The 12,341-nt window shown below is 65.6% G+C and overlaps 2 protein-coding genes across 6 annotated transcripts in view; one reads left to right on the plus strand and one right to left on the minus strand.

The window, feature by feature from the left end:
• The first annotated feature begins 149 nt into the window (after positions 1–149).
• Positions 150–3,416, plus strand: GLIS2 (GLIS family zinc finger 2). Its single transcript, XM_042864656.1, is given in 9 exon segments — positions 150–289; positions 291–533; positions 632–730; positions 732–803; positions 919–1,052; positions 1,202–1,320; positions 1,410–1,717; positions 1,719–2,018; positions 2,020–3,416. Coding segments are annotated over 9 exon segments (1,536 nt in total). The 5' UTR covers positions 150–181; the 3' UTR covers positions 2,173–3,416.
• Positions 3,417–4,006: 590 nt separating this feature from the next.
• The window catches only part of LOC122176267 (mitochondrial import inner membrane translocase subunit TIM16-like), a 37,256-nt gene continuing 28,921 nt past the window's right edge, over positions 4,007–12,341 (minus strand). For 3 of the 5 annotated variants that reach the window (XM_042864649.1, XM_042864648.1, XM_042864650.1), the window contains 19 exons: positions 10,981–11,035; positions 10,848–10,905; positions 10,623–10,768; positions 9,706–9,801; positions 8,865–8,984; positions 8,656–8,791; positions 8,396–8,571; positions 8,198–8,306; positions 8,016–8,102; positions 7,773–7,915; positions 7,440–7,544; positions 7,252–7,337; positions 7,014–7,155; positions 6,826–6,915; positions 6,639–6,755; positions 6,435–6,570; positions 6,269–6,360; positions 6,116–6,202; positions 5,940–6,044 (listed from right to left, as the gene is read on the minus strand). In XM_042864649.1, coding sequence (XP_042720583.1) covers positions 6,039–6,044; positions 6,116–6,202; positions 6,269–6,360; positions 6,435–6,570; positions 6,639–6,755; positions 6,826–6,915; positions 7,014–7,155; positions 7,252–7,337; positions 7,440–7,544; positions 7,773–7,915; positions 8,016–8,102; positions 8,198–8,306; positions 8,396–8,571; positions 8,656–8,791; positions 8,865–8,984; positions 9,706–9,801; positions 10,623–10,768; positions 10,848–10,905; positions 10,981–11,035 — 1,987 coding nt within the window. In that variant the 3' untranslated portion in view covers positions 5,940–6,038. Of the gene's footprint in view, positions 4,164–4,620; positions 4,687–4,975; positions 5,116–5,328; positions 5,414–5,713; positions 5,801–5,939; positions 6,045–6,115; positions 6,203–6,268; positions 6,361–6,434; positions 6,571–6,638; positions 6,756–6,825; positions 6,916–7,013; positions 7,156–7,251; positions 7,338–7,439; positions 7,545–7,772; positions 7,916–8,015; positions 8,103–8,197; positions 8,307–8,395; positions 8,572–8,655; positions 8,792–8,864; positions 8,985–9,705; positions 9,802–10,622; positions 10,769–10,847; positions 10,906–10,980; positions 11,036–12,341 lie in introns of those variants that run through there. The other 2 variants (XM_042864653.1, XM_042864651.1) reach the window with 2 other exon arrangements.

Genomic DNA, 12,341 nt, shown 5'->3' on the forward strand with positions numbered 1-12,341 from the left:
GGGGGGGGGGGGAACAGCAGCTCCGTGCCAGCGCCCCGCGGCCTTGAGTCCTCGCCAGCCCCGAGGGAAGGGGGTGGGGTGGGGATGAGGGTGGGGGCATTGGGGGCTTTACGGCCGTGCGCCCCCCTCCCCCCCGTACCACCACGCACGCCTTTACAGCAGCACCCCCCCGCCCGGCGCCATGCATTCGCTGGACGAGCCGCTGGACCTCAAGCTGAGCATCTCCAAAGTGCGGAGCGCCCGAGAGAAACGGGAACGCGGCCCCCCCGGACCACGGCCCCGTGCCGTTCCCCCCTCCGCCGCCGCCCCCCCGCCGGTCGGGGAGAGCCGGGGCTCCGCGCGGGGGGGGGCGGCGGGCAGGGCCGGGCCCCGGGCTGTTGGCACACTCCAAAGCGCTGGAGAAGCGCTTCCCGGCCCTCCCCGTCATGGACCTCAGCCTCTCGCCCCCCCCCGGCGTAGAGTCCCCGGGTGGGGGCAGCGCTTCGCTGTCCCCCGAGCGGCACAGTGACCCCCCCGTGCCCGCCCTCCCCCACGTGAGTACGGCCGCGCGTCCCCTCCCCCTCGGTGCCACCCCGTGGTCCCGGAGAGGAGCCGCACATCGGCCCTCACCTCCCGCCCCGTCCCGCCGTAGGATTTCCAGTCCCTGCGCTACATCGACGGCATCCCCGGCTCCTTCCAGTTCTTCCTGCCGCTGGGCGCGGGGGGGGCTCTGCACCTGCCCTCCTTCCTGCCCCCCCCCCAAGGACAAACGCCTTTCCCCGGAGCTGCCCCTCCCCAAGCAGCTCGTCTGCCGCTGGTCCAAGGTCAGGCGGGGGCATGAGGCCGGGAGGGGGTGGGATGTAGGGCTGGTGGGGGAGGGGGGTGCGGGAGCTGGGGCGTCTCTGGTCTTCCCTCACCTCCAGCGTCCCCTTCCCGCAGTGCAACCAATTCTTCGACCTCCTGCAAGACCTCGTGGACCACGTCAACGACTTCCACGTCAAACCCGAGAAGGACGCGGGGTACTGCTGCCACTGGGAGGGCTGCGCCCGCCACGGCCGCGGCTTCAACGCCAGGTGGGTGCGGGGGGGTGGGGGGCAGCAAGCTGTGCTGGGGCTGTGGGGGTGGATGGCGGTGGGCGATGGACGGCACCGAGCGGCGGCGCTGGGTGTCCCCATGGGGGCTGTGGTGCCGTTCTCGGCTCCCCCTGATGGTTCTGGCGCAGGTACAAGATGCTGATCCACATCCGGACGCACACCAACGAGAAGCCGCACCGCTGCCCCACCTGCAACAAGAGCTTCTCTCGCCTGGAGAACCTGAAGATCCACAACCGCTCGCACACCGGTGAGCGCTTGGGGCGGGTTGGGGAGGGGTGGGGGGCACGGAGCTGCCCTCCGCAGGGGGCTCAGACACAGCGCTGTGCCGTCCCGCAGGCGAGAAGCCCTACATCTGCCCCTACGAAGGCTGCAACAAACGCTACTCCAACTCCAGCGACCGCTTCAAGCACACCCGCACGCACTACGTGGAGAAGCCCTACTACTGCAAGATGCCGGGCTGCCACAAGCGCTACACGGACCCCAGCTCGCTCCGCAAGCACATCAAAGCCCACGGGCACTTCGTGTCCCACGAGCACCACGAGATGCTGAAGGCCCACGCGCCCCCCAAGGGCTCTGCGGACGCACCCTACGCCAACGGGGCGCAGCTCCTCCTGCCCAACCCCGCCGCCCTCTTTGCCCCCCCACGCGCTGCCCGCTCTGCCCCTCCCGCTGGCTCCGGCCCCCCTCGACCTGAGCGCTCTGGGCTGCGGGGCCGGGGGTTCGCTGCCCGCTCTGCCCGGCCCCGCGCTGCCCCTCAACGGCCCGCTGAACTTGGCCAAGGGTCCGCTGCTGCCGTCGCCCTTCGCGGCCGGCGGCCTGGGGCTGCCCGTCATGTCGCTGCTGGCCGGCGGGGCGAAGGCCGAGGCCGACGAGGCCGAGGGGCGGAAGGGCGGCAAGGAGGGCCGCAAGGCGGGCGGCCGACGGACGGAGCCGGGCCGCCTGAGGGTCCCCCCCCGAGAGCCTGGCACTGCTGCCGGGGGCCGTGCTCGACCTCTCGACGGGGGTGGGCACAGCGGGCAGCCCCCCTGAGGCGCTGCCGCCAGGCTGGGTGGTCATCCCGCCCGGCTCCCTGCTGCTCAAGCCGGCCGTGGTGAATTGAGGGCTGGGCAGGGGGGGGAGGCAGGCCGAGACCCCGGCGTCGCCCCCAGCATCGCCCCAGGCCCCAGCTTGCAGCCACGTTAACCTTCACGAAAGAAGAACGGACTCTTCTGAGAATAGCAATAATCCCTCGGCGACCCCACGCTGCCGCCCCGGCTCTGGGGGGTGCGCCTGGGGGCTCAGCCCCGCGCCGGGCAGCGGAGACGCCGCTATTTATTTATCGCCCAGACCCCCGCGCCGACGGAGCCCCGCTCGGGCTCTTCGCTCTCGCTGACTTGGCGTCTCCCTGCCCCGGGCCTCGGCCCCAACGCTGCCGGCGTGGGGACCCCCAGCTCTACGGCCGGGCCGCCCCGTTCCGCCACCCCGGCCACCCCCGTGACAAGGCACACGGCCGCGTGTGCCGCTCGCCGTGCCGGCTCCGCACCGGGGCAGAGCCACCGCGTTTAGCTACGTTCATACCTAAGCATGTACCGCAAGCGCACGCAGGCAGCGCGGGCAGGGCTGCGAGCAGCTGCGCGTCGGCACCGGGCGGCTCAGCGCTGCTCGGCTCTGCGCCCGCGTTTCCAGACGAGCCCCCGGAGCCGTGGGGCGACGCTGACGCAGGCTGGGCTCTGCGCTGCCGGACCCCATCCCGGCAAGAGGGAGAGGTTGGGCGCAGCTGGGTACGCGGGGTCGCCGCAGAGGTGCCCCAGGGCTCCATCCCTGCTCCCGCAGCCCGGACCCTCCTTTTCTGTGGGACCGCCCTCCAGCACGGGGCGCAGCCGCCTCCCTCGCCCCGGTGCGCGCAGAAGGTCCGCCGTACCTCGCCCTGCCCACAGCTTTCTCTGAACCGAGGGTCTCCCTGACCCCGACCCGGCTGCAGGGCTCGGGAAGGGCCCCCGGCAGTACGCCCCGCGGGGAGCAGGTCTCCCCACGTCACTGTCCTCGGGCCGGGGTGCGGCGGCCGCCCGGCCCTGCCACAGCATGGCATTTGCCATCGACCAGGCCTCCCCGGCCGGTGTACGTTTTCTTGTTCATTTGTTGGTTTGTTATTGCACATTCCAGGTCATCAGTATTTTAACGGTCTCTAAGTGCCTTTCTATTGTAGTTTCTGGGTTGTTTTTATTTTCCTCCTGTTGGGCTCCATCGCTGTTAGCATAGAGTTTAAGGACTACAGAAGCAAGAGATAAGCTAACGATTATAACACTATATTCCTCCATGGGAGAGGAAGTTTATTAAGAAAACAATAAAGTGAAGTTGAAGTAAGTTCCTGTTTCGGTCTGCAACCACGCTGCCCGCCTGCGCCCAGGGCCCAAGGGCAGCAAGGAGCCAGAGGTGGGGACAAAGCACTGAGCTCCTGCCAGGGAACAGAGGGGAAGTGGGTGACACGGCTGCCATCACCTCAGGGCTGAGGGCACAGCTGGCCCTGCCTGGCCTCCCGGGGGGAATGCAGTTGGGGACAGCCCTGCCGTGTCCCCACAAGGCTCCTCACCACCGTGCCTGACCCAGCGCCCGCCCCGCTGCCCATCTGCATGCAGCTCCCTGCTTTCACGTGGTGCAGAGCCAGAGGCATGCGTGCAGTCAGGCTGCGAGCATCCAACCCCCACTAAAATAGCTCCTGCGGCCTCCCCGGGTGTGATTTGAGCCCTGGCTGCCCTGAGGCCAAGCTGGGGACGCCCTTCCTTCCCAGTGCCACCGCCATCATCTGCAGGGCAGAACTCAGCCCGTGCCGGTCCCCTGCGCCTGGGTCAGGTTTCTGCACTGCACACCGACAGCCGGGGCACAGCACCAGGGCAGCAGCACGGCTGGGGCCATCCCCTGTCCCTCCCAGGGAGCAGAGCAGCCACGCTAGGTGGTGGAGGACACGGCATTTATTGGCCACCTATAACTTAAGGGAGAGGGAAGCAGGGATACGAGTGACAGGAGTCACGTCTCGGCTTTCCAGCCTTTCTCCTTCTCGTCCTTGGCCTGGATGCGCAGCTCCTCGTCCAGCCGCTCCTTGGCTCTCACCACCTGCAGGATGAGGGGACGGGCTGATGCACAGGGCAGGGATGCACCCACGCCTCCCTGCCCACCAGCACCGGGCTCTGAGTCCTTCAGCAGGACTCTGGAAGGGGTTCATCCATGCCAACTGCTAGTACTGCGGGTCCCTCAGCTCTGTGCTACCCCACAGGCATCCTCAAGTGCTGGAGGGCCTCCAGCATGATGAAGGGTGGGGGATAAAACCTATCCCCAACCCTTTTCTGGCACCGTTCTGCTTGGTTGGTGCCAATAGCCACCATTCCCTCCCTCAACAGCCAGGAAGAGGCAGCAAAACTCTCCCTTTGCGGCCCACTGATGGGTTCAGCCCAAGCAGGAAGTGGTACTGCCCCAAAACATCTGTTTCTGGAAGGTTCCTGCCCAGTCAAAGGTAGCTAGATAGGCTGAGGGCAGAGCTGGGAGACTCCACAGCTCTCCTTCCTTTACTCACCTTGGACTGTAGGTAGAAGGAGCCTCCCACCGACTTGTCATTCACCTTGAATAAATGGTCGTAGTTCTGTCAAAGGAAAGCCTCCGTCAGGAGCTGCCCCCTGCACTCACCCTCCCCAAATCCCAGTGGCCTCTGGCTCCCGGAGGTGAGGCTGCTTCATGCAGTGGTGACAGGCACCTTTGGAGGAGCGCGTGCCCCTCTCCAGCAGCTCTGCTGGGCAAACCATGCTGCAGCTGGAGCAAGGAGACCTCTCCCAGGATGAGCCATGCCCAAGGACTGTACCCACACACTTCCACGGGCCCCCACTACCCCGTGCCAGCTCTCCCCAGCTGCGCTGTTCTGAGGGAGCCTCTACCTTTTGGATCTCCTCCGGGTTGAGGTTGGAGACGTTGAGGATCTGCTGAGCTTCCTGGAGGCTGATGCCAATGATCCTGGAGGCGGCGGCGGACTGAGGCCTCTCTGAGCGGCCCCGTGCATCTGCTGCAGCTCGGCTCGCTGCCCGGGGACACCGTCAGTCCTCCACCCACACCCCCAGAATCCCCACAGCCACGGGGCTCCTAGGCAGGGCTGAGCCACCAAGCCCCATCCACGCCAGCCGCCCACTCGTTCCACAGGGTCACCCAGCTCCCCTCCCGGCCCCGAGCCGGGGAGGTGGCAGCAGGAGGGAGGTGTCCCCTCCCTGCACGAGGGGCCGGGCTCAGCTCCTACCTGCGAACTCCTGGCGCAGCGCTCTCATGAAGGCCCGTCCGACCACCTGGGCCCCGACCAGGATGATCTGCGCCAGGTACTTGGCCTGCGGGGACCGGCCGGCTGTCATGGCCCCGCCCCACCGGAGCCCCACAGACATCCTGCCGCCCGCCGGGCCCCGTTGCCCCCCGGCCGCGGCCCAGAACCGCCTCCGCCTCCCCTGGCGCCGCCGTTCCGCACCCGACCTCGTCTCACGTCCGCTATCCCCGGACCTTGATCCCCGCGCGGCTCACCGAGCCCTGACCCACCCCCTCCGGCCCCGTCGCCCCGTCCCAGCCCCGCCATCCCCTCCCCGAGCTCTGCGTCCCCGTTGGGGCCGCATAACGACCCCCGACCTGCCGCTCACCATCGTCCCCTCCGCCGCTTCCGCTCCCCGCGAGGACGCGGGGTCAGAGAGCGGAGGGCGCGGGGCGGAGCGTCGCCCTCCACCGGGCGACGGCGCCCCCTGGCGGCGGCGCTGAGAGGGGAGGTCCAGGCCGCGGGCACCGCGCACGCGCGCTAAAGAGGCGGAGAGCGGCCGCCATTTCCCCCCGCCCGCGTCCGTCCCGTCACACAAGCACAGGAGCCACGGGCGGGGTGCAGCGGCTTTAATGGCGGGGCTGGTGCCCTTGAGATGGCTCCTCTCCGGCGAGGCCTGGCGTCCGCGCGGTGCCATGAGGTCCGCCTGCGGCCTAGTCCTGAGGAGGCCGGGCTCGGTGAGGCCCGGGCCCGGTCCTCGCGGCCTCCCCCTTATCCCCGCCTCGCTTACCCACTCGGCCTCATCCACGCCTTCGAAGGAGTCCTGCGGCAGCGGGTCGCGGCGGTTTCCCAGCCGGGCCACCATGGCGCTGAGGAGCTGCGGGAAAGCAGGGCTGTGGGTCGGGGCATCACGGGGCTGCGGTCCCGCCGTCCCCGCACTCACCTCCTCCTTCTTCTGCTCGTCCGTCTTCTCCCCCAGATACGCGGCCGCAGGGACAAACTTCCGTGCCGGTGCCTCCCTCGGGGCCTGGCTGACTGTGATGGCAGTGTGATGCGGGCCGGTCCCACAGCCGGGGGGGTCCCACGCCCGCGAGGCCCCGCGCACCCACCTGGCTCCATGCCGGCAGGACGGAGGTCAGCGCGGCCCTGCTGTCCCTCCGCTCCCCCCAGCCAGGCGCCGGCGCTCAGGGCCGGCTCCCACCACACGCGGGTCGGAGGGAAGATGTCCTCTTGGAAGTACTCTTTCTGCAGGGCGCGGCACGGTGAGGACGGCCCGTCGCTTTGTCCCCCACGCGGCCGAGCCCGGTGACTACCTTGACGCGAGGCACGCGGAAAGCCACCGGCTCGAGGCTGCCCTGCCCCAGCCGCAGCGCCCGGGCGAACTCCACCTCCCGCACGTCGCACGCTGTCTTACGCAGGAAGACGAAGCCCTGGAGGAGCAAATGTGTGAGCAGGCTGGGAGCGGGGCAGGCGGCACGGCCCCGAAGGGCCCCCCCTCACCTTGTGGGGGTCGCTGGAGGTGAAGCTGTTGCACTCGAGGAAATAGGGTGGCTCGGGAGTCACCTCGTAGAGAAAGACTCTGGTGTCACCCTGGAACAGTGGGACGGGGCTGGTGTGAGGGCACGAGGACCCCATACTGTGATGCCCTGTGTGAGGAGCCCCCTAGAAACAGACAAGCTCCATCTTACCTTGCCGGTGAGGAAGACAACACTGGTGTCCTCATCGTAGAAGGGCAGGAGTGTGGATGGGGCCACGTCGAGGCCGAGAACGGAGAGGGGTCCATCAGGCAGGGCCTGTGCACGGTACAGAAGGATCTTCCTCTCACTGCGGCTGTGGGGGTGAGCAGGTGCAATGGCAGAACACGGTGTGTCCCCATGGTGGGCACTGAGGAATGCCTCATCCCCTGGGGACCATGCCCACCCTCACCTGTCAAAGCCAGACACGAGGAGGAAATCACCTCCGCACACCCAGACCACACGTGCCCCACGGCCTCCCTCGGGGCCGGGACCCTCCTGTAGGGGAGAAGGAGGGTAACTGGCAGCACGCCCTGCCCAGCAGCTCCCCGTGGTGGGATCTGTCCTCCCCAGCTATCCCATCCCGCACTGTGGTCCCACCTGCTGGGGCTGGGGGCTGCACCGAGGCTCATAGAGCCGCAACTGGCCATCCTTGCTCACTGTCGCCAGCTTCCTCCCATCGGGGCTCCAGGCCAGGCTGAAGATCTGGGAGATGGAAGGTGCCTCTGTCACAGATCTGTTCCCCAGTGCTTGGCTGGCCTAGGGGACTTGGTGGCCAGCTAGTTGCCTTTTGGTAGCCTGAAGTCACTCTCTCCCGGCACCATCTCAGCACCATAATTCAGGAGCCAGCTTCAAGCTGCCATCCAGCCGCACTGCAGTGTGGTAGCCTCGTATGTCTGAGTGCCGCGGCCCCCCGGTAATCCCTTCCCCTACCTGGTCCGTGTGTCCCTGCAGGCACAGCATCTCCTGCCCAGCACCCAGCTCCCAGATCCGCACCGTCATGTCGTAGGAAGAGGAGACGAGGAGGTCGGCTGCCACGGGGTGGAAGCGGATGGAGTAGATCTTCTCCGTGTGCCCTGGTGAGAAGAGCAGAGTGCCAGCACTGGGACAGGGACACCAGCAGACCCACCTGTCCTCACTGCCAGTTCTTGAGCTGTGTCCCTGCACCACGCTCACCTCTCAGCACGGCCTCAGGCTCCTGCAGTGTGTCCTGCAGCCTGCCCTCAGGCACCCGCCACAGCCGGATCTTGGCATCCTCCCCCGCTGCAGCACCGACACAGGCAGAGAGACACAGGCAGGGGGTGAGCAGCAACGTGGGGCACAGCCACCCATGGCAGGGTGCTGGTGCCAGTGCGTACCGACTGCAAGGCGCCGTGGGTCAAAGGGGTCCCAGGAGAGGTCGGACACTGCTGCACCATTCTGGATGGTGGGCACAGCCATGTCGGGGAGACGGCCTGGTTTGGAGAGCTGATGGAAAGCAAAGCATCACCCGGGGTGTCAGGTGCCAACGTGCTGCTTGCAGTGATGGCACCAAGAGTTGCTCCTGACTGCAGTACCTCAAGGACAGCGATCTGGCCACCAGCAGAGAGCAGTGGGAGGGCAACTCGCTGGTGGTTGGCGCAGAAGCCGTCGCTCTCGCCCGGCGTGGTGAGGCTCAGCCCCCGCAGGTTGGTGATGTGGGTGTCACGGTGCAGCACTGTGCCCTGTGCGTGCCGGAAGCGGGAGCTGGGCCCTGCATGCGTGGATGCTGCTGAGTGCCTCGGCTCCTCCAGCCACGTGGACCGGTGACGCCGAGCCCACCCTGCTGCCCGCTCACCCAAAATACTCTGCAGTGACTTCTGGCTGGGGCTGCTGATGAAGCCGCTGGAGGGGGCAGTGCTGGTGGAGAGTGAGGCGCCGGCGCTGCTCGGTGAGGTCAGCGAGCCGGAGGGCGAAGAGTAGCCACTGCCCTCCTACAGGAGACAGCGGTGGGCAGGAGGTGCCCCCCAGCTCCGCCAGCCCCGACCCCCTTTTCCCTGTGCTCACACTGCGCTCAGTATCCACAGGGCCGTCACTGGGCAGCTGGGTGCTGTGCACGGCGGCGATGAGCGGGGAACAGAAGGTCTGCGTGGGTCTCCGTGCTGGGTGCAGGCTCACCCTGCCCACCTGCCGAGCAGCAGTGCTGTGAGCAGCAGGCATCGGCACAGGAGAGCCTGCTGCAGCATCCCAGCTGCTGGCTGTGTCAGGGAGCTAGCTGGTTCATCCCCCACAAAACCTCCTTTTTCTCCCCCTGGTTTTGTAATCATCCCCACTGAAACCTGCTGCTTGTGGTGTCTGGCTTATGGGGGTGCTCCTGATTTGCAGGAGGCCTCTCTGGCTCACAGCTTTGGAATCCTTAAGTGGTTCCAATACACATTTATAGTGTCTCAGAATGTCTACATTTTTAAGGAAGGTGGAGGGGAATGCCTTTTCTTGATTAGATTTTTACTCTTCGCTGCACCTAGATGGAAATTAGAGCTCAGCTGACTGCAGAAGAGCATTTCAGAGCAGTTTCTTCCTGGAAAACCATTTTAAACTGGGTGGGAGCAGATGAGATCTCCTGAAGCTGTGTCTGCATTCAAAGCCAACTGCTGCAGCCAAGGTGCAGGGCTGTGCATCTCATCCTCAAACGCTTTTCCCACTCCACAGTGAGGAGGGGGCACACAGCCCGTGTGTTCTGCCACCCCAAAAACTCCTTGGCTTTTGGGAAACGTGCAATTTGTGTAAATCTCCACTCCCCTTCCATGCACATCCTGGCCCCGTCCCAAGGCAGTGCAGTGGCTGTGCCAGCGCTGTGCCCAGCCCCAGGTGCCGCCACCCACAGGGACTCCTCCTGGCTGCCACTCACCTGCTGACTGTCCCCTGCCCACCAGGACTGGGCATCTGTGGCCGGCAGCATCCCAGCACAGTCAGGGAACAGATCCTCGTGGAATTCCTGGTTGGACTGCAGGAGAGGGAATGGCAAGACCGGTGTACTGAGCCGCTGTGCTTGCCCGCACATGGTGGGATGTGAGCTGCTGCTCCGCCTGCAGTCCCTTGCTGTCACTGAGCACTGGTGGCTCCACGTAGGAGACCCCTGGGCACCCTGGTGGTGCAGAACCTCAGCCCCAGAGCTGCATGCTGGAGCCTGTAGGTGTCAGATGCTGCTTGGCTTTGGGCTGTGCTGGGCACCCTGGGAGCATCCAAGTTCTGAAATGCAGGTTTCTCTCACCTTAGCCTGGAAACCTGAGTCTCCCCTTATCCCCACCACACCTGGCTGCACTCCATTCCCCAGCAAGTGAATGGTGAGGTGGTACCCATGAGGTCGCATCAGGCACCCCACCATTGTGCCACCCATGGGGTGAGGGCAAGGGGATGAGTTGGGGGCTCCAGAGTGAGTGGTGGCTGTCTCCATTTCCCCAGGGGCTGAGCCCTGCCTGTGGCACTGTCCCTGTGGGGGCAGAGCCCTGGTCCACCCCAGCCCGTGGCCGCCCTGCAGCAGTGCTTACGCTCTGTTTCTTTTTTTAAACGTGGGTTTTTCCATAATAGTGTCTGTTTACTGAAAAGGGCATTTTCTGAAGCTGCCACCCTGTTTTTTTTTCTGTCATTCAGAAAAATGTTTCAGGGGAATGATGCCAATGGAAGGAAAAACCTGAGCACACTGGGAGCACCTTTGCCCTGCATGCTGTGGTGAGTGACAGGGAAAGCACCAGGGCACGAGGACGTGTGGTCACAGGGACCAAGCTTGGAGCTGAGGCTCTGTCTGGTGGCCCCACACGCGCTCACCTTGCGAGGCACAATGTAGCTGACAGGGACAAGGAAGGTGTCGGTGAGCTGCAGGACGCGGAGCACCTCGCACGCCATGACATCCAGGGCCAGGCGGGGAATGGTGGCCAGGCCCCGTGTGTGTCCCTCCATCAGGCACTGAGTGACTGCGGACAGGCAGGACAGCCTTGGGGTGGAGCAGGAGTGGGGGTCGAAGCACCCCAGTGTAGGATGCGTTCTGTTTACCTTGGGTGAGGGCAGGCTGAGCCGATGCCGCCTCCAAGCAGTACAGGAGGTTTTCTCCCTGGCAGAGATGAGGAGTGCAGTGTAAGCAGGGTGTAGGATCACATTGCTGCGTCCCGCCGCCCCGGCTCCTCACCTTCCCCGCCAGCACCAGCAGCCCCGTGTCGGTGTCATACAGCGGGATCACGGCCCTACAAGGAAAGGAAGGTGCTGAGCACTGTGGGATGGGGCTCAGCATCTGCCCTGGCATGCGGCAGCACCCCGATAAAGGCAGGGCTGGATCCTGCCCTCTTGACCTTTTCCCCCATGGCACCCCAAGCCCAGTCCCATTTTCCTGGTGGTGCCAGGAAAGTACTGGGCAGGGTCCAACCGTGCCCATGGCAGCAGGGAGTGCTGGGTGCCCCGGGTCTGGCACGTGGGAACGGCCCTTGGCATCTCCCCCATTTACAGCTTCCCACGCTACAGCCCTGCCACGCTCAGCCCCACTGTGACAGCTTTATGGCAGCAAGACCTTGGCGGCGGCCCACAGTTCCTGAAGTGTACCAGTGTGTGGCACGGCAGTGAGAGCATAGGGCATGCAGGTGCCACCACGGATGAGGGAACCCGGGGCCCACCTGGCCCTGCAGGCACAGCTCTGGGCTGCCCTGGCCAGCTTGGCCAGGCTGGGGTGGGCACGGGGCCACGGGGTGCAGCCTGCACACCACACACCTCACTGGCACATGCTGCCCCACCAGTCCTGTGGTTGGGGCTGCCAGCTGGGCTGGCTGGCTGCAGTGTGCCTCATCCCTGTCCTTGTCCCTGTCCCACCCTGCACCCGGGGGATGCTTGGTGGCCAGAGGGGACATGGAGCACTGAACCCCTTCTCTTCCTTCTCCACGATATGGGTGTGGAGGAGAAAACTCCAGAGGCAACTTTCAGGAGAACAAAGGGACAATATATTACTTTCGGGTTGACATTTTTGTGGTTGTGCCGACTGGGGGAAGGGAGCACGTGCAGTGCCGGGATTTTACACGGATCGACTTTGAGGAAACATAGCCAAACAAAGGCTGCCCAGCCCCGCAGCCCTGCACCATGGCGGGTTCCATGGCAGGGACAGCGCGGGGCAGCAAGCTGACATCAGGGGAAGCCCCAGCCAGCATGGCGCAACCCCAGGCCTTGTCTGTTGGCACGACGTGGACAAACAATGCCGAGTGGCTGCGGCAGGCACGGGGATCGCTGTCGTCAGCCCTGCACTGCCACCACCACCAGGGGCAAAGGCTGGGACAAGGGCAGCTCCGCTGCTGGGACGTCTCGGGGTGGTGAGCGTTATCCTGCGGTGCTCAGTGCAGCACTGCTGTCACATGGGCTTCGCCCTTCAACGACGCGCACAGCCCCCGTCCCTACTGCACAGCGGCAAGTGTGCCCCAAAGCACTCTGATCCCTGGCCGGGCAGGTAACAGGGTAATGGGGTAGCATGGCACTAGGGGTGCTGGAGACACTGGAACACAGGAGGCTGGG

Source organism: Lagopus leucura, unplaced genomic scaffold (genome assembly GCF_019238085.1).
Source record: "Lagopus leucura isolate 7727_CA_CO unplaced genomic scaffold, USGS_WTPT01 Super-Scaffold_760, whole genome shotgun sequence".
Classification (NCBI taxonomy): Eukaryota; Metazoa; Chordata; class Aves; order Galliformes; family Phasianidae; genus Lagopus; species Lagopus leucura.